At 44.0% G+C, this 27,549-nt stretch overlaps 1 protein-coding gene across 1 annotated transcript in view; it reads right to left on the bottom strand.

Moving 5' to 3' along the window:
- lrp5 (low density lipoprotein receptor-related protein 5) overlaps nt 1-27,549 on the bottom strand; it is a 73,960-nt gene that overhangs the window by 30,038 nt on the left and 16,373 nt on the right. The window contains exons 4-11 of the mRNA XM_071488867.1: nt 27,263-27,331; nt 26,984-27,112; nt 21,084-21,280; nt 20,660-20,791; nt 5,899-5,987; nt 5,592-5,810; nt 5,327-5,415; nt 4,672-4,843 (exon numbers count right to left, since the gene is read on the bottom strand). Of these exons, the coding sequence (XP_071344968.1) occupies nt 4,672-4,843; nt 5,327-5,415; nt 5,592-5,810; nt 5,899-5,987; nt 20,660-20,791; nt 21,084-21,280; nt 26,984-27,112; nt 27,263-27,331 (1,096 nt within the window). The remainder of the gene's footprint in view (nt 1-4,671; nt 4,844-5,326; nt 5,416-5,591; nt 5,811-5,898; nt 5,988-20,659; nt 20,792-21,083; nt 21,281-26,983; nt 27,113-27,262; nt 27,332-27,549) is intronic.

The following is a 27,549-nucleotide window of genomic DNA, read 5'->3' as shown; positions in this document are numbered from 1 at the left end:
CACAGCTACTACAGCTGATACAGTTACAGTAGAATGTACCATCAAATGGAAATACTCAAGTAAAGCTGCATCAGAGGTACTTTAACTCAGTATATGAGTAAGTGTACTTGGTCACATTTCTCCACTAACACTGGCACATCTGTGTCAGCTGGTTGGTTCAGTCTGAGCCTGTTAGCTGGATGCTAACACAGACAAGGAGAGCAGCTACAGATACAGGGAGCAGGGGGAATTCCACCATATACACCTCCCTGCCTTCTGAGTCCGACCTCCATCTCCACCTCCACACACACACACACACACACACACACACACACACACACACACACACACACACACACACACACACTCCCAACTCCCAAGCAGTTACCATATGGCTCCACAGTGTGATTGAATAGTTCTACGCACAGTCAATATGCATAATCACAAAAAAGCAGACATTTGGTGTGTGTGTGTGTGTGTGTGTGTGTCTGCACAGAAAGCAACACATCAGTCAATGCAGCTAACACACTCTTACACACATACACACACACACAAAAGGAGGGGGTCTGTGGTAACTTCAGAGGGTTTTTTTTCCACAGAGGGGGTTGGGTGGGTGGTTGCAGAGGGGGAGTCAGATTTCTTTAAAAAGACGTGAAAACAGAGAGAGAGAGAGAGAGTCTTCACTCGGCCTCAGTCATTTATCATTCTCTCTCTTCTCTCTTATAGTAAAACGTTGGGCGCTGTTCAGTTTTCAGCAGCTGTTTGACAGGCGTTCTACACACACACACCCACCCACACACACACACACACACACAGGTAGTGTAACACACGTACACACCACTGAGGCAGTGAGTAGAATAAGAGATTTTAAGGCCCTACAATTCACTGACACTCACGTTGAAGCCAAAACACTGCACTGATGACGACGACGACAACAACAACATTTTAAAAAACCAAAAAAAAACTAAAGACTAACTGATGTCAGACCAGTAGAACCTGAACAATCAATAATGTCAATAATGTTAACACTGCCTGAGAAAATCCCATTTTTAATGGTACAGTTTGTCATTATTGAGTGTAGACTAATGAGGAAATTACTTTCAGTGAAGGCGTCTGGAGACTTTCTGAATCCACTGTAGACCTGATGATCAGGCAGTCACTGAACTTTGACGGACACAACAGGAACCAGGTGAATTACAGGTGTTATAGTGGTTTTAAAGGTCCCATGTTTTACACTTTTCCTGTTAGCGCAGCAGATAACTGCATATTTCAAGGAACTCTTTCAAATGTGGAGTTAAGTACTAAACAAGCACATATCCTCACTGGATTTCTCTTTTGATAAAACACGTTAGCCAATCGAAAATTCAAGATGACCATCATTTACAAGATGACCTGTTTTTACTAGAGCTCCAGAGAGAAGCCTGAGAGAGGAGATGTAAAACTACACTGAGATGGTTTTTGGTTCTTAAAACCACAAATATATCTTCTGATGGAAGAAGTTCATGGACAGATCTGTAAATATACACATTCAGGGTGGGAACCACTTGAATATGGGACTGACAGGTTCAGGTGAGACTAAAGTCACGTAATCTGAATTTAACAGGTCTCGTCCTGAACCTGCTGCTTTGTTCAAGAGTCACATCTGCGACAGAGACAACACCTCGCCGATCATGTCCCTCTGGCCAGTGAAATTTCAGCAATATCTCACACTCATGTCACTGGTCATGTGGCTGTGACGTAGATGTTGCTGAGTGTTATCAGCCATTTTTACTTTAATCAGTAAAACTAATAACATCAGGACTAAAATGAACTGTCCAGGCATCTGACTGTTTCTTCACCCCCCAGGACCATGTCTGTGTGTTCCCAGGTCCCAGGGATTAACTTGGTAAGTGCAGTGTTGTTATGTCTGATGAACGATACGACAAAAACAAATTAATATAAATATATAAGATATAAAACATCAGTGATCCTTTAACACAACTTCCAGTGAATCTACTGTCACTGAGGTGTGAATTTACCAAATGGCTTACACTGGCTGCTCAGCCTTCATGTGTCACAACGTACACTGAGCAAGATTAGACTACACACACACACACGCATACACACGCACACACACACACACACACACACACGCATACACAGAGAGAGAGAGAGAGAGAGACACAAGCATACGTACAATGGAAATGTCTTCACACCCAGCAGCAATTTCTTTTCAACAGGATAAAAACAAGGCTGAAATGTGAAAAAAGCTCTTTGAGGTGGGTCCTTTCACCCTGACAGAGAGAGAGAGAGAGAGAGAGAGAAACAGAAGGGGGAGCCGGGGGGGCTCTTTTCAATTGGTAAGCATTCAGCCAGAAAGCTCAGGCATTCAGCACTTTGGTCTCCTCTGCTCCTCTCTCTGCTGCTATGAAAATATGTTAACAGCAGTAAACTCCTCCATTTCCACAGAAGCCACAACAATCGCACAATCATAGTGACACAAGTGATAAACAGACAAAATCACAGACAAACACTGAGAAGCAAGAAATTAAATGAAAGGACTGATGAGTGACTAGAAATAAGCTGAGCGAGGAACAAACAAAAACACAGAATAAGAGACACACAAAGTTATTGTGATGTGTGTGAGGGGGACAACACAGAACACCTGCTTTAAAGCAGCAACACAAGTCTTGGTGAGAGGGGGAAGGGCAACAAGAATAATAACCACCCCCACCCCTGCCTCACTTTGTTGTCCACAGAGCTGGGCTGAGGAGACCTCCAGGCTCCGAACCAGACCGCTTAATATAGAGAAATACCTACACAACCTGTGACACACACAGGAACTCTATGGGGAAGTGTGTGTTTTCAGTTCTGGTTATCACATACAGTCTACTGGCACCAACATGTAAGTAAACGGAGTATTCTCAGTAACCTGATTTGTGAGGCCAAAGAACTACAGCTGACCTGAATCTGCTGTCACACGGTGATGATCTGCTGATGTCAGACCTGAGATTTTAAAGATCCATATTTTATTCTTCTTCTGTGTTTTATCTGAAGTGTTGATCTCCATCAGAAGATATATTTGTGGTTTTAAGAACCAAAAACCATCTCAGTGTAGTTTTACATCTCCTATCTTAGGCTTCTCTCTGGAGCTCTAGTAACAACAGGTCAGTTAGCGAATCACAGGAGAGGATCTGAGCCTCTCTTCTGATTGGCTGAGTTTTCTGAGTGATCCAACAAAAATATAGCAGGTTTCAGGCAAACAGTCAGAGAAACCCAATCCTGCAATGTTGGATGGTGGGTGCAGGTGGGTGGGGCTTGGGGCATGGCTGAGGGCTGTAAGGGGTCTGAATTTAGATTCAGACTTTAGACTCAGTAGCTGAGTGGTTAGGATAAATGCCCTCAGTAGTGAGTCCCCACTTCAGCTCCTTCCTGCTCATCATTCCCCTGCTCTCCATCACCACATTTCCTGTCTCTTCACTGTTCTGTCCCATAAAGTTATAAAAGCGCCCTAAAAAAAAGAAAAAAAGAAAAAACACCTCTGGGATCATGACAGAATCTGCATCTGTCATGATAGTTGCCCAGTTTGACTCTTAATTTTGTTGAGAACTGTCACAGATGAACAAACAAGACATAGCTGGAGATGAGTCTGAGACGACAGATGAATAACATCCAGTACCCAGTAAAACACAAAGAGAAACAGATGGACTGTCAGAAGAAGACAAAATAGTTTGGCAATTCTCCAGCTTACACACATTTTTCACCAAACTGCCACACCCAGAGTAAAGACAGTCACACCCAGTCCTGCCTATTGTCCTGAGGTAGTCCAACATGCTCCTCACAGTCTCTCAGCAGGAAGGAGTCGGAGCAAACCAGCTCCAAAACCAGCCACCACATCTCTGACACTGTCTGACTTCACATGTTTGAAGATGTTTGCCTCCTCAGCTGTTTTCTATCAGTGTTTCCCTTCAGTTTCCCAACACTTCTAGACAGAAATTCTATATTTTCATATCTGGCTTTAGCCCAATAACACAACACAACGCTGGGAGCCAGTGAGAGGTTTTCATTATACTCATCCAGAGCAGAGGCTGATGTCAGTGATCTGACACCTTCAACCTGAGAGGAAACAGTGAAATCATCAGTTTTATCGTGAACCAGTTCTTCTTCTTTGGTGCATTAGATATACCTCACTGCAAACAGGTGATATGGGTTTATGTGTGAGTGCTGTTCAATGCTTTCTATCCAAAAATGATCACAGAGACGCAGACATGACGGGATCCTCCAACTGCTGCTTTTATCATGGACGACTGACCAGACACATACTGTATCCGTGGCAACTACCTGGACCAGTATACACATAAAGACAAGGTGGCCTGTGCAGAGTCCACATCTCAACTGAATGGTGTCAAAGTGACATTAGAGATCACAGATAACTTTCATCTGCAGCACTGAATCTCTTCAGCTGAGCTGTGTTTGTTCAAATTGTGATCAAAATACATATTTTTCTATTGTCGCGCCTCATTTTCTTGCCTTGGTCTCATCTGACTGGAGCTAACTGTGACACTTGGCAGTGGACAGGATGTACAACAGGTCAGACCAGACCAGGTCAGACCATAACAAACCAGACAGAGACTAGATGATGACGATCAAACGTCTTCCAGCTGAGAAGAAGAAGGTGAACCCAAACACAGATGTTGCTGCTCTTGGACGTACCTCTATCTTGTCCGTTTTAGCGTCTCCCCAGTAGAGTTTTCCTGCTGCATAATCTATTGCCAGTCCATTGGGCCAGCCCAGAGAGCTGTTGAGCAGGACCACCCGGTCCGTTCCATCCAGGTTGGCCCGCTCAATCTTAGGATGCTCGCCCCAGTCGGTCCAGTACATGTAGCTGAGGCAGAGACAGAAGGTGGAGCTCACTTCCAGTTACAGGAACATGACACATTTCACACATGTCCTAATTAAGACATAGAAACTATACAGCAGGGGCCAGCAGGTAGGTTTGGCCTCAGGCCAGAACAAAACCAAAGGCTAATTGAAGAAACCGATTTAACTGGTGTAATTTTTTTTAAATATATATCACATTCATCCACTGTCCACTGGGAGGATGGTCTAATGGATTTTTCTAGTGGATTTTGTTTGGTCAATGTATTTAATCAAAATGAAACGTATCCCGTCTAAAAAATACCAGAATCAGCCTGGTAAAATATCCCACACCCCTCCAGCCTGCTAAAACGCCCAGCCTCAGAAAAGATACAGACAACATGACCTCAGTGTCCTCAGTGGTGTCACACTCCAGCACACACACACACACAGACACACAGACACACACACACACACACACACACACACACACACACACACAAGCACCTACCCATTGACAGGGTCCAGGACGATGGCTCTGGGTTCATCCAGGTTCTCAGAAATCAGAATTTTTCGAGAGGTTCCGTTCAGCCTGGTGACCTAGAAAACCACACGTTACCATTGAGCATTAAAGCACAATTGACAACGGACTTTTTTTCCTGTAATAAGAGTCACAGCATTTTGTTTGAGGCCATTTATCAAACAATATAAAATCATACCACAAGGAGGGAGACTCTGATTGGTCAGACAGGTACAGCTGATACTCAGTAACCCACCTCGATCCGGTCGGTGCCAGTGTCAGTCCAGTACAGGTTTCTGGCCACCCAGTCCACAGCAATGCCGTCAGGGTGGTTGATCTCCGTGGTAACCAGTATCATGGCATTGCTGCCATCGATGCGGGAGCGCCGGATGGCCCGGACTTCATCATCTGTCCAGTAGACGTACCCCTCAACCGGGTCATAGTCTATAGCAATGGCATGGCGAATGTCATCCACCTGCACAAGCAAAGGAACAATGATGAGGACACAAGAGTGTGTGTGTGTGTGTGTGTGTGTGTGTGTGTGTGTGTGTGTGTGTGCTTACCTGCAGGACAATGTCAGTGAAGTCCGGCAGGTCCAGGGAGATTCTCCGCAGGTCAGTCCGTCGTGCCAGCAGCAGAACCTGCTCTGCTCCTAAACAAACCAGACAAGTTTCATTCATTAAAGCTCCATCCAGTCTAAAGGTAGATGTCTCAGTCCACAGAGAAATGCACACTGCCTGTATTCAGAAACTGAGCCTTAAAACCTTAAAACCAGCTGTCAGGACTTCTGGAACTTTGTGATGTCACTAGATGTATATATAATGAGCAAAATTATCACAGTTACCTAAAATTATCACAGTTACCTATGTTATCATGGTTTTGTTCATGTGTGCTATGTGCTGTGTAATCAGAATCAGAATCAGAATCAGAATCAGAATCAGTTTTATTGCCAAGTATGTTTTCACATACAAGGAATTTTTTCTGGTGATTGGTGCAATTGATCAGCAACAGTGGGGCTCTCTAGCCTTGTTGATGAGGCTAATAGCAGATGGGAAGAAGCTATTTTTGTGGCGAGAGGTTTTGGTCCTGAAGGACCGCAGCCTCCTGCCAGAGGGGAGTGTCTCAAAGAGTTTGTGTCCAGGGTGGGAGGAGTCAGCTACAATCTTCCCTGCACGCCTCAGAGTCCTTGAGGCGTACAGGTCCTGGAGGGACGGAAGATTGCAGCCAATCACCTTCTCAGCAGAGTGGATGATACGCTGCAGTCTGTTATTGTCCCTCTCCGTGGCAGCAGCGTACCAGATGGTGATGGAGGAGGTGAGGATGGACTCAATGATGGAGGTGTAGAAGTTCACCATCATAGTCCTTGGCAGGTTGAACTTCTTCAATTGCCTCAGGAAATACATCCTCTGCTGAGCTTTTTTGATGAGGGAGCTGATGTTTAGCTCCCATTTGAGATCCTGTGTGATGGTGGTTCCCAAGAAGCGAAAATGCTCCACGGTAGCCACGGGGGAGTCACACAGGGTGATGGGGGTGGGTGGGGCTGGGCTCTTCCTGAAGTCCACTATCATTTCCACTGTCTTCAGAGCGTTTAGCTCTAGGTTGTTCTGCCTGCACCAGGTCACCAGACGCTCAGTCTCCCACCTGTAGGCAGACTCATCGCCATCAGAGATGAGTCCAATGAGAGTGGTGTCGTCTGCAAACTTCAGGAGCTTGACAGACTGATGGCTGGAGGTGCAGGTGTTGGTGTACAGGGAGAAGAGCAGAGGAGAAAGAACGCAGCCTTGCGGGGATCCAGTGCTGATGGTCTGGGAGTCAGACACGTGCTTTCCTAGCTTCACGTGCTGCCTCCTGTCAGACAGGAAGTCGGTGATCCACCTGCAGGTGGAGTCAGGCACGCTCAGCTGGGAGAGCTTGTCCTGCAGCAGAGCCGGGATGATGGTGTTGAAGGCAGAGCTGAAGTCCACAAACAGGATCCTGGCATAGGTCCCTGAGGAGTCCAGGTGCTGGAGGATGAAGTGGAGAGCCATGTTGACGGCGTCGTCTACGGACCTGTTGGCTCTGTAGGCGAACTGCAGGGGGTCCAGGAGTGGGTCAGTGATGGATTTGAGGTGGGACAGGACAAGACGCTCAAATGATTTCATGACCACAGAGGTCAGGGCAATGGGTCTATAGTCATTTAGTCCTGTGGGCCTTGGTTTTTTGGGGACAGGGATGATGGTGGAGGATTTGAAGCAGGCTGGCACGTGGCAGGTCTCCAGTGAGGTGTTGAAGATGTCTGTGAACACTGGAGACAGCTGATCAGCACAGTGCTTCAGGGATGATGGAGAGACAGAGTCAGGACCGGCTGCTTTGCGGGGGTTCTGCTTCTTAAAAAGCCTGTTGACATCTCTCTCCAGGATAGAGAGAGACGTTCCTTTGGTAGGGGAGGAGGAGGGGGGTTCTGATGTGGCTCTGATGTGGAGGTTAGTGTCAGGCTTGTCCCACTGTCTTTCAAAGCGGCAGTAGAACTCATTCAGATCGTTGGCCAGACGGAAGTCGTTAATGGAGTGGGGGGGTTTAGGTTTGTAGTTAGTGATCTGTCTGAGCCCTTTCCAGACAGAAGCAGAGTCATTGGCTGAGAACTGGAGCTGAAGTTTCTCAGAGTACAGTCGTTTAGCTTCTCTCACCGCTTTGCTAAACCTGTACTTGGACTCTTTAAACTTGTCCCTGTCCCCACTCCTGAAAGCTTCCTCCTTTTGCCTCCTGAGCTGACTGAGCTTAGCTGTGAACCAGGGTTTGTCATTGTTATAACTCACCCTGGTGCGTGATGGGATACAGCAGTCCTCACAGAAGCTGATGTATGACGTCACAGCCTCTGTGAACTCATCCAGACTGTTGGAAGCAGTCCTGAACACCTCCCAGTCAGTGCAGTCCAAACATGCCCGCAGATCCTCTATGGCTTCACTGCTCCACTGCTTTGATGTCCTCGCAACAGGTTTACACAGTTTTAGTTTCTGCCTGTATGTGGGAATCAGGTGGACCATGACATGGTCAGAGTGGCCCAGTGCAGCCCGGGGGACGGCGTGATAAGCACCACTGATTGTGGTGTAACAGTGGTCCAGAGTGTTCCCCTCTCTGGTCGGGCAATTAACAAACTGTCTGTATTTGGGCAGTTCATGACTGAGGTTCCCTTTGTTAAAGTCACCAAGGACAATAACTACGGAGTCCGGGTTGGTCTGCTCCACACACAGTATCTGGTCGGCGAGCGCCCGCTGTGCCTCCTGCACGTTGGCCTGTGGTGGGATGTAAACACCGACCAGGATGATTGAGGTGAACTCACGGGGGGAGTAGAAGGGCCTGCAGTTTATGATGAAAGTCTCCAGGTCAGGAGAACAGTGCTGCAGGATCACTGTCACGTCTTTGCACCAGCCACTGTTAGCATAAAAGCAGATTCCTCCACCTTTGGTTTTGCCGGACAGCTCTGTGTCGCGATCCGCTCTGAAGAGCTGGAAGCCGGCCAGCTCCAGCGCAGAGTTCGGAATCGATCCACACAGCCACGTCTCCGTGAAGCACAGGACGGCAGATGAGGAAAAGTCTCTGTTCTTCTGCACCAGTAGCTGAAGTTCATCCAGTTTGTTGGGCAGTGAACGCACGTTGGAGAGAAAGATACCTGGGAGAGGTGTGCGGAGTGCGCGCCGGCGGAGACGCGCAAGCGCACCGGCACGTTTTCCTCTCCTCCGGCGTTTCACTGCGAGAGCAACGGTCAGTGCACCTCTGACCAAAATGTCCAATAATCCCACAGATGAGTCGAGAAAAGTAGGAAAAAAATCCACTGGAGTTGTTTCTCTGATATTAATGAGCTCTTCTCTGGTGAAAGAGCTCCGGAAACCAAAGCAGAAAACTGGATTTATAAAGAAAATAAGGCAAAAAAATGCGCACCAAAACACCGAGGCAGCCATCCGCGGCGCCATGGCAACAGAATAAAGGATAATGTTATATTTACTGTAATAAAATACAACCTGAAATAATTTCATCAATTAAACAATAGGTCCAACATATCTGTCACAGATGAGAAGTAGCAATAGTGGGTTTGTCTACTATTATTATTATTATAACAATAACAATTATTATTATTATTATTATTATTATTATTATTATTATTATTATTATAAAATACCCATCACTTGCTTGGCACATTGCTATTAAATGGGCAAACAGAGCAGCTACACTGTTCTCTGGGTGGACAGTGAGCTGCAGCCCTGAAATAAGTTTCAAAAACACACAATCACCAATCAAAGCGTCTCACAGTCTCCATCACTGACAGGAGCAACAACCCCGGGATGAGATGTGACGGATCTATCATTCAGTCTGCATGGCAGCTAACAGCTCACTGTTGTCCCGTGTGTGTGTGTGTGTGTGTACTTGTACTTGCTACATAGTAAGGACCAAAAAAAGTATTTTACTAACAGAGTGAGGACATTTTGGGAAAGTGAGGACATTTTGGCCGGTCCTCACTTTTTGAGACACCTTCAAATCACATTTTGAGGGTTAAGACTTGGTTTTAGAGTTATGGTTAGAATTAGGTTTAGGTTAAGGTTAGGGTTAGGGTTAGGCCCTCAGTTGTGATGGTTAAGGTTAGGGTAAGGGGCTAGGGCAGGGGTCGGCAACCCGCGGCTCCAGAGCCGCATGCGGCTCTTTAGCACTCCCCTAGTGGCTCCCTGGAGCTTTTTCAAAAATGTGTGAAAATGGAAAAAGAATGAATTTTTTTGGGCTGAAAGGGTATCAAAATGGCCCTCGGGTTTTTTTCAAAATTTTCACCCTTTTTTTGATGTTTTTTAAAATACACAAATTCAAAAGTCTGACAGCAGAGCTTGAAGACGTCAGCCGCCAGAAAGCCCATGCTGCCCAAAGCCACAAATGGAGCGAAATTGAAAGCCTCCAGAGAAACTTGTGTTTGAAACATGGAAGGCTCTTCCCGACACTTATAGGAATATGAAGAAATACGCATTTGGAGTATTATCCATCTTTGGATCAACATACCTGTGCGAGCAGATATTCTCAAACATGAACTACATCAAATCCAAATACCGCACCCGCCTCACAGATGAGAGCTTGCAGTCCTGCGTGAAGATTAAAGTTACATCTTACATGCCCGATGTTGAGAAGCTGTCCAGTGATGTCCGAAAACAGAAGTCACATTGAACAGGTGAGAACACAATCCCGTCATAGGCGCATATTTAGTAACAAAGTGGCTGTTTTTATGAATGGATTTCTGATTTTTGTCAGTATATATTTGGAATGACACAATTATTATTTGCTGCGTTTGACCCTTGCACTGACTTCGGCTACTTGGCATTTGCAGAAAACTAAAGAGAAGAGGATAATGCACAGAAATCGAACTTTAACTGTCTTATTTTAATTTTATTAATTTCGGCTGTTCTACTGTGTTGTATTTTTTAAGCAAGCTGCCTTTTAATTGCAGGCTATTTTATTACTCGTTTGCGATTGTAGCCTATTTATTTGTGTCTGACGCTGCGTAAGGGGGAGAATTAAAAAGGATTGTTTTATTTTACTCATTTGCACTGACTTAGGCTACTTAACTTGGCATTTGCGGAAAACTAAAGAATAGGAGAATGCACAGAAATTGAAATTAAACTGGCTTATTTTCATTTCATATAGCCTACTTACCTTTTCAAAAGGCTGCTGTTTTATTTTTATAATTGCAGACTGCGTTTTAACTGCAGGCTGCGTGTTATTGCACTCTGTTGCCCAGATAAGGGGGAAAGAGAAGAGTTGTATTGTTATTGAGGTTCGAAGAGGACTGCATTTCATTTCCATACTAAGGTCTGAAATTACAGGAGGCCTATTATGCACATCCCATTGTGTTTTTTTTCTCGAATCCTCAAAATAAAAAAATGACACCAAAAATCTGTATTTCTATTTCTTGTATTTCTATAATTTAATCAATGCAACAAAACATAAAACATTAATATTGTAATGGAAGTTAAACTTGAAGCACCAAATATCGTACAGTCACGTGGTGCGTCATTCTCTCCAGGATGCGCTGCAGGGAAAATAAACATTTAATCATTAATGCTCATTTTGTATTTGTACCCTACTTAGTCATTTTAATAGTAGGCTTATATAGCTAATATACTGACAGCCTATGTTGCCTTCATATTAGGCTTATATAAGGCTTTTAATTTTTTGCGGCTCCAGACAGGTATGGTTTCTGTTTTTTTGGGCCAATATGGCTCTTTGAACATTTTGGGTTGCCGACCCTTGGGCTAGGGAATGCATTATGTCAATGAGTGTCCTCACAAAGATAGAAGTACAAGTGTGTGTGTGTGTGTGTGTGCTCTCTGTAAGTGCATGTGATGACACGGGTCATCTGGCAGTGTAAAAGGAGTAAAAAATCTGCTCAGACCTGCTAATTTTGGTGTAGAAAAGTATTACCGTATTTTCCGCACTATAGGGCGCACTGGATTATAAGGCGCACTGTCAATGAATGGTCTATTTTCGAACTTTTTTCATATATAAAGCGCACCGGACTATAAGGCGCATTAAGCGAAACAAAACAAACTCTATTAAACACGTTCACAATAACTCTCAACATTGTTCAAACGTTAATGAGCGTATTCACAATAACTCCCAACCTTGTTCAGTTGTAACACGTAAAAAAAACAGTTTGATACCGCTAAATCAAACGTTAGCGTATTCACAATAACTCTCAAAATTGTTCAGTTATAACACGTAAAATACAACACAATACACTCACTTTTTCAGCTCATTCCTCATCCACATAGCCGTAACACGATAGCCGTAATGCTGCAAGCGGTGCGGCTTTGTCGTTTACCAAAGTCATACTAAAACATTTTGACAGAGCGCCGTGTACCACACAAAATCGCTTCGAGGTCAGTAAGCACAACCAGAATTAATCCATATGTAAGGCGCTCCGGATTATAAGGCGCACTGTCGTTTTTTGAGAAAATTAAAGGCTTTTAAGTGCGCCTTATAGTCCGGAAAATACGGTATAAGGAAACTCTCTGAAGGAGCTGTCACTGCCTTCAGCCATGTTTGGACTTGCACATAACAAACCCACATTGCTCAAGGTACATGCATCCAGGAGACTGTTGCTGGTTGATGCTGTACAGAATCTAAAATGAGTTAAATTAACCACAGTAATGAATCACCATAAGCGACCACAGTAACAGTGAAAATTCAAATACAAATGCTAACACTGTCTGGCATTTCTACTGTGATCAGCGTGAAACCGCTCCCTCTTACCCTCACTTGAGAACAAGATCCCGAGATACTTGAACTCCTTCACTTGGGGCAACAACTGACCCATATTAAATCAGTGATTAAGACCCAGTGTTTTTTTATAAAATAAAGCAACAATTAAAAAATCACAGGTAGTTTTCTTTACACCTGTCACATGCCTGTGATTTTACTCTTCCCTCAGAGGTAAAACATCAAAAATCATTCACCATCTTTGTCTGAGCTTCAGACAAACAGACATCAGAGTGTCCAGGGAATATAAACTACACAACAGCCAAGATATTGTGTTGTTACCACGTTGTTGTTTATATTGTATAAACATAATTACAAACCTTTAACATCCTATGTTTACCTGTGGAGATAGGTGTAGGTGTGACAGCTGCAGAGCCCTGCTGGTCAATAACACAATCAAAGGTGCAGTGATAGACACAAACACTCAGAGCACCTCGACATAAAAGGGATTCTGGACTATCTGAGACCACTTGTCTCAGACTCCTCTGCTGTTCTGTCAGTAACAGATGTTTTTCCTCCCACTGGGAAAATTGTACAGCTCTGCGAAGCTCGTGTGATTAAAGTACAGATATCCAGCAGTTCCAAGTCTGAGTATGGTATCTGGATTAGAGCCAAACCCCTCAGTCCAATATCAATCTATCTGTTTTGAAGAGCCCAGCTCGCTCTCATCACTCTCCTCCTCGCTCCGACCCGTCTGCAAACAAAGGGCTCTGCCATCCTGAGGGATCCTCAGCTGTGTTTGGCTGTTGATTCAGATTTAACAGGAGCCAAACTCACCTCATGGGAGACAATTAACTGTTTTTTTTTGTCTCTCACACCTCTGACTGTGAGGAGCTCACATGTAAAGCAGTTCAAAGTGCCTGTCTCTGTCTGTTCCCTGTTGGCCTTCCCTGGCTCATCTTTGTCTCACATTTCACATCTACTCACTTCAATCCTGAGACAAAGACAGTAAAATATCTGTGATTTAACTGTGTACTCTGCAATAGTACATTATGCAACACATGGCACATAATCTCCAACATCTAGAAATGTCTGATCATCTGTTGAAATATTACAAAGACATTTAAAACATCTGTAAATCTTATCTGTCCAGTCTTTACTCCTGAACCCTTTTTAAGCAATTAAATAAGTGCACATCTGCATAATTGAAATAAAGATATACCCTGGGGTACGGACAGGGTCTGTCTTTTACATTATTATTGGGTGGCAAACATCCACAGGCTGACGTTTCTCATCTTTGATTGGATGATGGGCTCTTCTGCTGCAGCATTCAAATGATCCAGTGTCACTTTGCCCCTGAATCTCTGAGCCACTAACGCTGAGTAAATGTTACTGAACAAACAACACAATTATTAGAATTATTAGATACTCCTCCTTGGCGTGAGCGAGAAGAAACTGCAGAGTGAGTGATGGAGAACGTTAAGGAAACAGTAATTCAACCTGCTCCATCTTCACTGAAGGAGGAAGCTGATCAGACCCCTGCTATCTGCAGTTTTATACTTTCTTCAGATCTGATCATCACTAAAGTCTACAAAGTGTTTTCATAGCCTAGCCTGTTAGCCTAGCATGACCGCTGCCTGCACTGCAGCTACGTAGTTATGACGATACACACTTCCCTTTAACGACTACACGAAATGAGGCGGTGGGAGGAAGAGCTGGAATCACTATATCAGAGACGGACTTGTCTGAATATGCATTACGCCAGGACCTCACTGCCTGCGTTGTGTGTGTGTGTCTGCTGCTGCTGTCAGCTCCGTCTACAAAGACTTTACAGGAGACTTGAATGTTGGATTTCTCTTCATTTTAAAGTAATTTCTGATTTATTTTTGACAGAAAACGTCTCTAAAATTCCACTGTCTCACATGAAATGGTTAAAAAAATTTATTTATATTTTTTAAGTCTGTGTCATGTTCAGATTCAGCCTGGACATAGAAACTATAGTGGGAGGTGTCAGTTTTATGTGATATTTGCTCGTATGATGTCACTATGACATCAACAGGTTTTTTCTCTGCCTGTCTTTGCTGGGAGCTGCGCCAAAATGAAAACCAAGATGTTCCAAGGCCGCCACACACACACCACGCAGCCAGTGTGTTCCAGCCTGTCTTAGACCCGACCTGCAGCAGATGTGGTCCACACTCGGCCAGCCTCAGTCACATGTTTTGGTTTTGTCCCAGACTGACCTAATTTGTTATTGATCCTAACCCACTGACTGCACTGTTTGGTGTAGTCAAACAGGAAACACCAATCACAACGCACCTGGACGAGGCTGACTCAGGTGGAACAAAGCTGCACTGCCACAGGTGATTTGTGGAGGAGGTAATGTCCCATCTTACACTGTCCAGGGCTCCCCCCGCAAATATTATAAGATCTGGCAACTGTTTCTGTTTAATTTTGAGACTGAGCTCCCCTCTATCAGTATGATGCAGCTACCCTTCCCCCACCCCCTCTGTCTTTTTTCAAAACTCATCTCCATTTGTTTCCATTTTATTCATAACCCTGTTTGATTTTCCCACAGTGGCACTCGGTACTCTATCAAATATTTGAATGATAATAATAAAATTTCTCTGTCTCTCATTCCAGCTGCACTTTCACAACCAATCAGAATCTGGCATCAGTGAAACATCATCACCTCAGAGTCTGAGGTAGGAGGATAAAGGAAGGGACAGAGAGCACAGAGAGCATCTTCTCTTTCTCCTGACTTCATCGTGAGACACTTAAACACCCCAGTCTCTCACTCACACACACACACACACACACACACACACACACACACACACACACGTTTTGCTGCCAGCGCAATAACAAACGCCTTCAATTTAACCAGCCAAGCAAAACAAATTAGAAGCATGGACACAAAGATACACACTCTCACACACACACACGCACACACACTGCAGGCTGACACAATAGAGTATTGTTTTTTTATTGTCAACAGTGGCTAACTGATTGGTTGGCATGTTTCATTCAAATGTAATACATTCACACACACACGGCCTCAGAGACAGACGCACTCTAACACACTGTTGTGTTTCTGCAGAATAAGGCTCTATTGTTTCAGCATCGTGGGAATCAACATGGCAGCTGCTCAGTGAGCGTCCCACTCTCCAAACAGACAGGTCAGACTCACTTTTACTTGTTTTCAGGCAGATACACGGTGCTGCATCACCAAACAAACTCCAGGACAATGGTGATGGAGGTCAGCAACAGGAAACACTGACTGTATCCACTTCTTGGGGTGAGTTTGAGTGGATGTGTCAAATCTGACTGTTTGACTGTGGTCGATCTGACAATGATCAGACTGTGTTCAATCTGACTGTGTTTGATCTGACAATGATCTGACTGTGGTCGATCTGACTGTGTTCAATCTGACTGTGTTTGATCTGACTGTGTTCAATCTGACTGTGTTTGATCTGACAATGATCTGACTGTGGTCGATCTGACTGTGTTCAATCTGACAATGATCTGACTGTGGTCAATCTGACTGTGGTCAATTCGACTGTGGTCAATTCGACTGTGGTCAATCTGACTGTGGTTGATCTGACAATGATCAGACTGTGTTTAACCTGACTGTGTTCAGTCTGACAATGATCTGACTGTGTTCAACCTGACTGTGTTCAGTCTGACAATGATCTGACTGTGTTCAATCTGACTGTGGTCAATCTGACAATGATCTGACTGTGCTCAATCTGACTGTGCTCAATCTGACTGTGGTTGATCTGACTGTGTTCGATCTGACTGTGTTCGATCTGACTGTGTTTGATCTGACAATGATCTGACTGTGTTCAATCTGACTGTGTTTGATCTGACAATGATCTGACTGTGGTCAATCTGACTGTGGTCGATCTGGCTGTGTTCAATCTGACTGTGTTTGATCTGACAATGATCTGACTGTGGTCAATATGACTGTGGTCAATTCGACTGTGGTCAATCTGACTGTGGTCGATCTGGCTGTGTTCAATCTGACTGTGTTCAGTCTGACAATGATCTGACTGTGTTCAACCTGACTGTGTTCAGTCTGACAATGATCTGACTGTGTTCAACCTGACTGTGTTCAGTCTGACAATGATCTGACTGTGTTCAATCTGACTGTGGTCGATCTGACTGTGTTTGATCTGACAATGATCTGACTGTGGTCAATCTGACTGTGGTCAATTCGACTGTGGTCAACCTGACTGTGTTCAGTCTGACAATGATCTGACTGTGTTCAATCTGACTGTGGTCAATCTGACAATGATCTGACTGTGCTCAATCTGACTGTGTTCGATCTGACTGTGTTCAATCTGACAATGATCTGGCCGTAGTCAATCTGACCGTAGTCAAGCCGACTGTGTTCGATCTGACTGTGTTCTATGGTCAATCTGACTGTGTTCGATCTGACTGTGTTCAATCTGACAATGATCTGGCCGTAGTCAATCTGACCGTAGTCAAGCCGACTGTGTTCGATCTGACTGTGTTCTATGGTCAATCTGACTGTGTTCGATCTGACTGTGGTCGATTTGACTGTGGTCGATCTGAATGTGGTCGATTTGACTGTGATCGATCTGAACGTAATCTGACTGTGTTCGATCTAACCGTGGTCAATCTGACTGTGTTCGATCTAACCGTGGTCAATCTGACCGTGGTTGATCTGACCGTGATCTGACTGTTCGATCTGACTGTGTTCTATGGTCGATCTGACTGTGTTCGATCTGACTGTGTTAAATCTGACCATGATCTGACTGTGTTCAATCTGACCATAATCTGACTGTGTTCAACCTGGCTGTGTGCAATATGACTGTGTGCAATCTGACTGTGTTCAATCTGACTGTGGTCGATCTGACAATGATCTGACTGTGTTCAACCTGACTGTGTTCAACCTGACTGTGTTCAACCTGACTGTGGTCGATCTGACAATGATCTGACTGTGTTCAACCTGACTGTGTTCAATCTGACTGTGGTCGATCTGACAATGATCTGACTGTGTTCAACTTGACTGTGTTCAACCTGACTGTGTTCAATCTGACTGTGGTCGATCTGACAATGATCTGACTGTGTTCAACTTGACTGTGTTCAACCTGACTGTGTTCAACCTGTCTGTGTTCAATCTGACTAGGGTCGATCTGACAATGATCTGACTGTGTTCAACTTGACTGTGTTCAACCTGTCTGTGTTCAATCTGACTAGGGTCGATCTGACAATGATCTGACTGTGTTCAACCTGACTGTGTTCAATCTGACTAGGGTCGATCTGACAATGATCTGACTGTGTTCGATCTGACTGTGTTCAATCTGACAATGATCTGACTGTGTTCAATCTGACAATGATCTGGCCGTAGTCAATCTGACCGTAGTCAAGCCGACTGTGTTCGATCTGACTGTGTTCTATGGTCAATCTGACTGTGTTCGATCTGACTGTGGTCGATTTGACTGTGGTCGATCTGAATGTGGTCGATTTGACTGTGATCGATCTGAACGTAATCTGACTGTGTTCGATCTAACCGTGGTCAATCTGACTGTGTTCGATCTAACCGTGGTCAATCTGACCGTGGTTGATCTGACCGTGATCTGACTGTTCGATCTGACTGTGTTCTATGGTCGATCTGACTGTGTTCGATCTGACTGTGTTAAATCTGACCATGATCTGACTGTGTTCAATCTGACCATAATCTGACTGTGTTCAACCTGGCTGTGTGCAATATGACTGTGTGCAATCTGACTGTGTTCAATCTGACTGTGGTCGATCTGACAATGATCTGACTGTGTTCAACCTGACTGTGTTCAACCTGACTGTGTTCAACCTGACTGTGGTCGATCTGACAATGATCTGACTGTGTTCAACCTGACTGTGTTCAATCTGACTGTGGTCGATCTGACAATGATCTGACTGTGTTCAACTTGACTGTGTTCAACCTGACTGTGTTCAATCTGACTGTGGTCGATCTGACAATGATCTGACTGTGTTCAACTTGACTGTGTTCAACCTGACTGTGTTCAACCTGTCTGTGTTCAATCTGACTAGGGTCGATCTGACAATGATCTGACTGTGTTCAACTTGACTGTGTTCAACCTGTCTGTGTTCAATCTGACTAGGGTCGATCTGACAATGATCTGACTGTGTTCAACCTGACTGTGTTCAATCTGACTAGGGTCGATCTGACAATGATCTGACTGTGTTCGATCTGACTGTGTTCAATCTGACAATGATCTGACTGTGTTCAATCTGACAATGATCTGGCCGTAGTCAATCTGACCGTAGTCAAGCCGACTGTGTTCGATCTGACTGTGTTCTATGGTCAATCTGACTGTGTTCGATCTGACTGTGGTCGATTTGACTGTGGTCGATCTGAATGTGGTCGATTTGACTGTGATCGATCTGAACGTAATCTGACTGTGTTCGATCTAACCGTGGTCAATCTGACCGTGGTTGATCTGACCGTGATCTGACTGTTCGATCTGACTGTATTCTATGGTCGATCTGACTGTGTTCGATCTGACTGTGTTAAATCTGACCATGATCTGACTGTGTTAAATCTGACCATGATCTGACTGTGTTCAATCTGACCATAATCTGACTGTGTTCAACCTGGCTGTGTGCAATCTGACTGTGTTCAATCTGACTGTGGTCGATCTGACTGTGGTCGATCTGACAATGATCTGACTGTGTTCAACCTGACTGTGTTCAACCTGACTGTGTTCAACCTGACAATGATCTGACTGTGTTCAACCTGACTGTGTTCAACCTGACTGTGTTCAACCTGACAATGATCTGACTGTGTTCAACCTGACTATGTTCAACCTGACTGTGGTCGATCTGACAATGATCTGACTGTGTTCAACCTGACTGTGTTCAACCTGACTGTGTTCAATCTGACTGTGGTCGATCTGACAATGATCTGACTGTGTTCAACTTGACTGTGTTCAACCTGACTGTGTTCAACCTGACTGTGTTCAATCTGACTAGGGTCGATCTGACAATGATCTGACTGTGTTCAACTTGACTGTGTTCAACCTGTCTGTGTTCAATCTGACTAGGGTCGATCTGACAATGATCTGACTGTGTTCAACTTGACTGTGTTCAACCTGACTGTGTTCAATCTGACTAGGGTCGATCTGACAATGATCTGACTGTGTTCAACTTGACTGTGTTCAACCTGACTGTGTTCAATCTGACTAGGGTCGATCTGACAATGATCTGACTGTGTTTGAGCTGACCGTGGTCGATTTGATTGATCTATTTCGTGACAGAAGGACTTTACTTTTCAGCAAATTTTTCTTCATGAGCTGCTTAGTCCAAATAATGGAGGCACCACATCAGGACCATTAAACTTTCTATATATGATGAAAGTTCAACTGTGAAACAATCAGCTGATCATTACTCATAAAACTCAACATTATATTGGTCTTAATGAACAGCGGCTCACAGAGAGCCCTCAAATAAGACAGTCAAACATTTTGCCATTTCGTTACTTTTACCTCTTTTCCACTGGTCAAAAAACATGCTAAGACTCGCTAACATCAGGCTTTAGTTGACAATGGAAAAGGAAACAATACACATTCACACCCGGGTCAAATGACTCTGCAGTATTTATTGGCTCCGGCTCCAATTGGCAGTGATATAAACACAACACCCTGGTAAACACACACATTTTCGCCTCTTCTCCTACTGTGATGTCTTTCAGATCACGAACACTGTAAACAAACCTGTCACCTGTCCAGCATGGTGTTGTTACACCAGAAACACCATAGGTACACGGCTCTCAGGGATGAAAGAGTGAGCTGCAGCCCCAAAATAAGTTTTAAAAACACACAATCACCAATCGAAACATCTCACACGGCAGCTCTGACACTGACAGGAGCAACAACCTGAGGATGAGACAGATTTTAAAGATTGCCTCAGCTGATTTCTCTCAGCTTTCCCTGACCATGATGGAACAGGTGAGGATCCCAGTGCCTCAATACTTCAAATAAAACACTGGATTAATTATACTGATTCTAAATAAGCAGTGCACCTCTCACAGTTTCTCTTTCTTCTCATTTATTACCAGCAGCATCGTATCTTAAATGGGATCCATACCTGGCTTGCAGGTCTTTCCATCTAGTTTCAGCTGGACACCAGTGGGGCAGGCACAGCTGTAGAAAGGCTGGACTGGAGAGAGGAGGCAGAGGTGACTGCAGCCTCCATTATTGTCACTACAGGGAGTCTGGACTGCAGACCAGAGAGAGAGAAGAACGGACAGGTGGAAAAAAAATGTAATTAACCTCTTGAAAGAGTCAGTTTTTCTTTGCTATGAATAAGATTTAACCTATTAAAAATACAATATAAAACAATAACTGTACTGTGCTATAAGAGCACCTGTTGTTTGTGTCCTAATAGATTTGGAATTTTTCAGTCATTACTGATCAATGACACTTTTCAGTCTAATTGGATTAGTTCACTATAGTGGTTTTCTGGAATACCACTGTACTGTACATACACATGAGTTAAGCACTGCACTCACTGTAGGGCTGTCGATAGGACTCCAGGACCTGGATGTCCATGGGAGAGTAAATCCCGCTGAGGATCTCCCTGGCCTTGTCTCCACTGTGCTTGTTGCAGGCGTGGATGGAGCGAGTCTGCCAGTCAGTCCAGTACAAGGTCTCCTCAGACAGCGTCAGGGCAAAAGGATGGGTGAGGGTGCCCTCCACCACTGTTTCACTGCAGGATGAAATAAAAGCTTCTTTAAAATGAGAGAGGAGGGTTGGTGTTTTGTGTTTGCCATTGAACCCATAGAATATTTGTGAAAACAAAAAATGTAAAGTATGTTCTTCACAAGTTAACCTGTCAATGAGAACATTAAGACTTTCTGCATTGTTCAGTAAATTGTGCAATTTAATATTTAAACACACACAACCTGTTGCATTTATTGTTACTAAGTTATAATTAAAATCCAACACCATTTGACATCCATGTTTCTAAACTGAACAGCACTTGGATCATTTTCTTAATGGATCTACAGTTGCTGAAGGTCCAACGTTTCTCCAGCACACATCATGTGAAGAAACAGTTTTCTGTTGTTTTGAAGAGCAGAAGCCTGGTACAGAGAGCAGCCTGTGAAGGAGGTCCGATTTCACAACGACCAATTTAAGGTCTGCCTGGAAGGTTGTCTCATTATATTGGCTGCACAGGTGTTCATCACAGCGCAAAGCTAGGTTGAACTTTGACCGCTGAAACCAGTCTAGCTGATACTAGACTGAAATCAGCTGATACTCGACTGAAATCAGCTGATACTAGACTGATACTGACTTTTGACCTCATTCTGTTCATTTGATAAAAGAAGTCAAATGATGTCTAAACACAAGCAGCAATGTAAAGACTTTGAACCCAAATAAAACACAGTATAAAACTGTGCTGACACTCAGTTACACTCAGTGTTACTCACCAGTCATATTTTGGTCAGTACCAGAACACACACACTGAAAGAATGGATTGAGTAACAAAAACAGTATTGTGACTGTTTTTACGTTGCTGCTGGAGCAACACTGAAGCCTGTCTATAGCTGCCAATGTTCATTAAACCACACAAAACACAAGTGTTGGACAAAGTTTAAAAAAAAGTGTCAAATGTGTGGCACTAGAGGAAAATCATGAAAATTGAGAGTTTGTCCTGTTGAGAAAATGTTTGAGGGAGGTTTTCAAGAAAGGCATTGAAAATAAAAGAAGTAAAAAGGTAAAGATTTTGACATTTAGTCCTGATGGAGGCGCTACAGGATCAGTCAGAAAACCAATAGGAGTGCTCCTCCAGGGACCATGAATATCTAGACCACATTCCATAGTGATGTGATCAGAGGTTTTACCTCAACAACACATTCAAGTTTTCTTTAGACCTTCTTATTAAAACAACACATTCAGAGCCTCTGTGAAGGTATGCTCTCTGTCCTCAGGGCCAAACAATTATATAAAGCACAATGGTTAGAGAAGTAAGTGTGTGTGTGTGTGTGTGTGTGTGTGTGTGTGTGTGTGTGTGTGTGAGAGAGAGAGAGAGTTCAGGAGAGAGCAGCTCTTTTCTAAAACACACTTTAGAATCACTTACAGGAAAATGTACTCACACAAACGCACATCGGCACAAGATCAAAGGAGGCTCGTATTTAGAAAATCAACACACCAGAAACTGGCTTTCATCAATCACCATTTTTAGTTCTGTGTGTGTGTGTGTGTGTGTGTGTGTGTGCTGTCGGAGCAGAGGTGCCTGCCAGCAGCGGTTAAGAGAAAAAAACCAAAGAACAAATTTAACCAACTCCAGATTTCAAAGCTCTGTTCAACTTGTGAGTGTGTGCATGTGTGAGTGTGTGTGTGTGTGTGTGTGTATGTGTGTGAGTGTGTGTGAGTGTGTGTGTGTGTGGACTAATTAATTAGCAAACAGGCAAATTACTTCATCACTGAAGCTGTCAGGTACAATCAGACTAAACCCGCCCCCTCTAACTGAGCACAAAAACATTCACACACAATGAGTGCGGTGGTTACACAAAAGCAGTGCACAGAGCGGCAGTAGGAGGCAGAGCTAATGGAACGAAGCTCCAGGCTGAGGTTACGTTTTTCCAAAAGCATCAAGCATCTCCACCAAATGTTGTAGAGAAACACTGTAGGTAACATTACACCTGCAGCTGTTTCCATGGGAACAACCGCCTGTACATTTTACTACTAAGTGTGAATAAAGGCTAAGAGAGCAACCCAATTTTTGCTTACTGTTTTTTTCGACAAACAGGAAATGAGCTTAGACAGAGAAATGGGAAATGACATGGAACAAAGGTAGGTGAATGTGACCTGTGGTTCATGGACGCCACTTTAACCCCCCGGACACCAGGGCCCCGCGGTCTTCAATCAGGGGCCCACACAGGTGTGGTTTGAAAAGGTTTGGTGGGTGTATCAACATGATTCTGCTTTAGATGGATCACATGTTTAGCTTTTCTCTGTGTAGTTACTGATGGTCCATCTCCACTCGTGTTGTTCCTGTCTCCATCTTTCTGACTGTAACATCATTTGTTCTTCTCTCTGTGATGGTTAGGGTTGGGGATCGAAACCTGGTTCCAAAGTAGAACTGTATCTGAAATGCCAAGAACCGAGGGCCGAAAAAAAAAAATCGAAGGTGTTTTGAATTTCAGTTCTGCTTATCAGTTCCTATGCATCTACAAGAACGCACATATGTATCTGCCAAGTCCTGTCCTACACGTCCTACATCACACAGCAGCTTCGTCTCAATTCAGAGGCCGTGTCCTTCAGAGAATGTCCATTAGTTTATATAGGAGCAGCATCACAGTGTCAGGAGAGGGAGAGCAGCTCCAACAGTAAAAAATTTACACAATTCAGTTAACTCCATGAAAAACGAGCTAGCATGCACAGCTAACGGCACAACAGTGTGAAATATGGACGGACGGTGAAGGGTCAAAAATGTGGCTTCACTTTAGAAAATGACCACAAGGCAAAGGTCAAGGCAAAGTCTGTGAGAAGCTGATTAGCTCAGGGTCTTGTTCACATCAGATCTGAGACTATCTACTATCTAAAGACTGAGTCTGATGCTGCTCTGTCCCACTGACACTGAGCATCAGTCCAGGTTCAGTCCACCTGCTTCAATAAGAGTAGTTTGACCTTCCCTCATGTTTCGCTGGTTGCAGTGAATTGACATCTGATCACAGTTTAACTGTGTGATTCTTGGTCACCACTGATTTTTTTTCCTCAAATATTTTCCAGAGTTTTATTTTCTTCTTGAAATGCCTGATTCCAGAGTGTGAGCCCTTTATATTTGCTTGTTTTGACTGCTAAAATCACTTCTGGACCAACTGTTTCTGTACTAACAGTGTGTGACGTCCTCGACCTGTAAAATACAGCTCTACACTGATCTATTATTGAATATTAAGTTCATGTCTGTGGATTAGATGTTTTTATTGTAGTAAACAGTAAATACTATTTTCTCTCGAAGAAATTTTGGTTTTTAATTTTTGGTTTTCTAAACCTCTTAAACCATTTTGGAATCTGAACAGGGAATTGATAAGAATCAGAATCAATGAGCAGAATCAGAATCAATAAAATTCAAGTGATGCCCAACCCCAGTGATGGCTGATTTTTCACCCTGTCACACTTGAGTGTAGTCTTTCTATTAACACGTCTGACTAGTTTGTTTGTAGCATGTTTATGCTGAGGATGACTTCAGTGTAACATTAAGTTGTGGTGTATAGTTTTTGTCTTGCAGGATGATCCACTGGTCTGTGTCTGACTATTTCTCCTGTGCCTCCTGGTTTTTGTACTCAGAGGTTCCTGTGGAATTTTGAGTGGAATTTCAACTATGCAGAAATGATCAATAACCTGTTGTGAAATTATTCAAACAGTTTGGATTCTGGCACAACAATAACAGTAACATGTGCTTCAGTGTGTTACTGCTGTAGAAATGAAACTCTCAGTGTTCGCCCTCAGCAGATGCCTGATGGATGAAGAGAGAGAGAGAGAACGATGAGATTTAGAGACAGAAGGAGAGAAGGAAAGAATGAGCTGTAAGAGAGATGCACTGGGAGTGTGTGTGAAGCCGTGTGTGTTTTGACTGGGGCCTCCACCATACCACAGTTATGTTTGTGTTGGACAACGCTCCCGTGCTCTTTCTCTTTCTCTCTCTCAAGTTCTGTCTATGCAGCTATAGTCTCCTTCTCCTCCTCCTCCTCCTCCTCCTCCTCCTCCTCCTCCTCCTCCTCCTCCTCTCCTCTCCTCTCCTTCCTTTCTCTGCTCAGACTTTCCCTGCTGATCTTTCAAAGTTTCAATCGAGGATCTTAAACACTGCTTCGTGCTGTAACATTTTCTGTACCATTTTAGTTCCACCTTCATCAAACAGGAAATGTAACTTTATCCATGACAGCAGCTGATATGAACTGATATGACCACATCAAGTCAGCTACTGGTATTAATGAATTATGAAATGTTTTTACATTTCATCAATATTGATAAGAGGCTTTACAGGTTGTTTTCAAACTAGTGTTTTGAGAAGTGTTGAGTAGTAATGTTTTTCTCTGGTTGGGAGCGAGTTCCTGCCTGAAGTGAAGGAGTTTAAGGTTGTTTTCCCACCTACAGTTCGTTTGCTTTGGTCAGATTCAGCTAATGAGTTATAAACTAAATTTTCCTCTTGGTTCAGTTTGTTTTCACAGATTTACAGATTCAAGGGAATCTAAATGCATCACACAGGAGGAAGGTCCCGCAGGGTCTGGACCGTGACATCCTATGAAATATATATCAGCGCCAGAAATGCCTTTTTTCATAGCTCTAATTATGTATCTGGACAGTAAACAGACAGACTATCCAACACTGGAACGCAGATTCGCTTCAGTATGTCGTCATAATGCTGTCCAGGTTCCAACTCCGATTGGACGCTCTGCTGTGAGACGTTTGAGAGGGATGGCATTAATGTTGAGGATGTACAATGACATCACGTCTTTACCAGCTAGTGGGATCGGATCGAGTTCACAACTCTTTCACACCAGAATCAAACCGCTCCAGACCGTCTCTTGGAAAGGGTCTTGGTCTGATTGTTTTGGTCCGCACCTGAATGCGATTACTGTTTTCACACCTGCCCAACGAGTCGCACCAAGGGGGAAAATGAACCAGGGTTCAATTTAACTGGACTGAAATGCACAGGTGTGAAAGCAGCCTAAGAGTCTTGGGGTGTGACAGTAAACTGACAGCTGGGTCGGTGCAGCAGCAGCAGTAATGCAGGTGATGTACCAGACTGTACCAGACTAGGTTCAGACCCTCACCTGTGGTCATGAGCTTTGGGAAAGAATGAAATCGTCAATAAAAGCGGCTGATGCCGATGAGTTTCACTGCTGCTTCACATCACAAGGAGCCAGTTGAGGTGGTTCAGGCACCTGATCAGGTTGCCTCCTGGTCTTCCAGCCATGTGCAACTGATAGGAGACCCCAGTGTAGACCCAGAACACACTACAGAATGCCTCAGCATCCTCCAGGAGGAACTGGAAGAGAGGGAGGTCTGGACTACGTCGCTTAACCTGCTGCCGCCTTGACCGAGCCCAGATAAGCAGCAGGAAGTGGATGGATCTAAATGAACTGCACTTCTACAGAGGTGTTCCAGTCTTATCGATGACTCAAAGCACTTTACAATACTTGCCTCATTCACCCAACACACACATTAATACATCACACCCACAAACACACACTCATACAATGATGGAGCAGCATCAGGGGCAGTTTGGGCCCAAGGACACTTCATCATGTGGACTGGAGGAGCTAGGGATCGAACCACCGACCCTCTGATTAGTGGACGACCTGCTCTACCTCCTGAGCCACAGCAAACGATCAAATTTCACACTGAGATCTCTAGACTTTCTAAAGTTTAAAAACTCAATCCCATACAGAAAGGTTCATACCGTGCTGATCCATCCAGGTTAGCTCTGTGGATGAAGCTGAGCTTAGCATCTGCCCAGTAGAGCTTCTGCTCCACCAGGTCTATGGTCAGACCGTTGGGCCAGTAAATGTCTGCATTCACTATCACCTTCCTGTTGGAGACAGAGACCAGAGAGATGGCATCAGCATCTAAATGTGATCCATCAACTGGAGCTTTTGTTGTCTTATCTTTGGATGACTGTTACTGAGTCAGAGAGAACACTGGGCTATAAAACTGGGTGGGTTTACATAGACACACTTACCTGTTGCTGCCGTCCATACCAGCTCGCTCTATCCTGGGCTCCTCCCCCCAGTCAGTCCAGTACATGTACCTGGATGAAAAAACAGAGACAAAACACATCACTAACCAAAACCAGGGCCATTCGTAACAACTAACGACCCATCCATTAAAACAGAAATTTAGATTTAAACTAGTCGATCGGTCTGACTGTCAGATGCTGTTATCACAGCATCTGTTTAACATCTTAGACGCAACAGTCAACCAGCAATCTACATTAATAAAATGTCAATAATTAGTTTAATATTTCTG

Source organism: Trachinotus anak, unplaced genomic scaffold (assembly GCF_046630095.1).
Source record: "Trachinotus anak isolate AG129_WGS33_773 ecotype Australia unplaced genomic scaffold, CSIRO_AGI_Tana_v1 ptg000002l, whole genome shotgun sequence".
Taxonomy (NCBI): Eukaryota; Metazoa; Chordata; class Actinopteri; order Carangiformes; family Carangidae; genus Trachinotus; species Trachinotus anak.
Note: the sequence above shows the minus strand (reverse complement) of the source record. Positions and strands in the feature narration are given on the sequence as shown.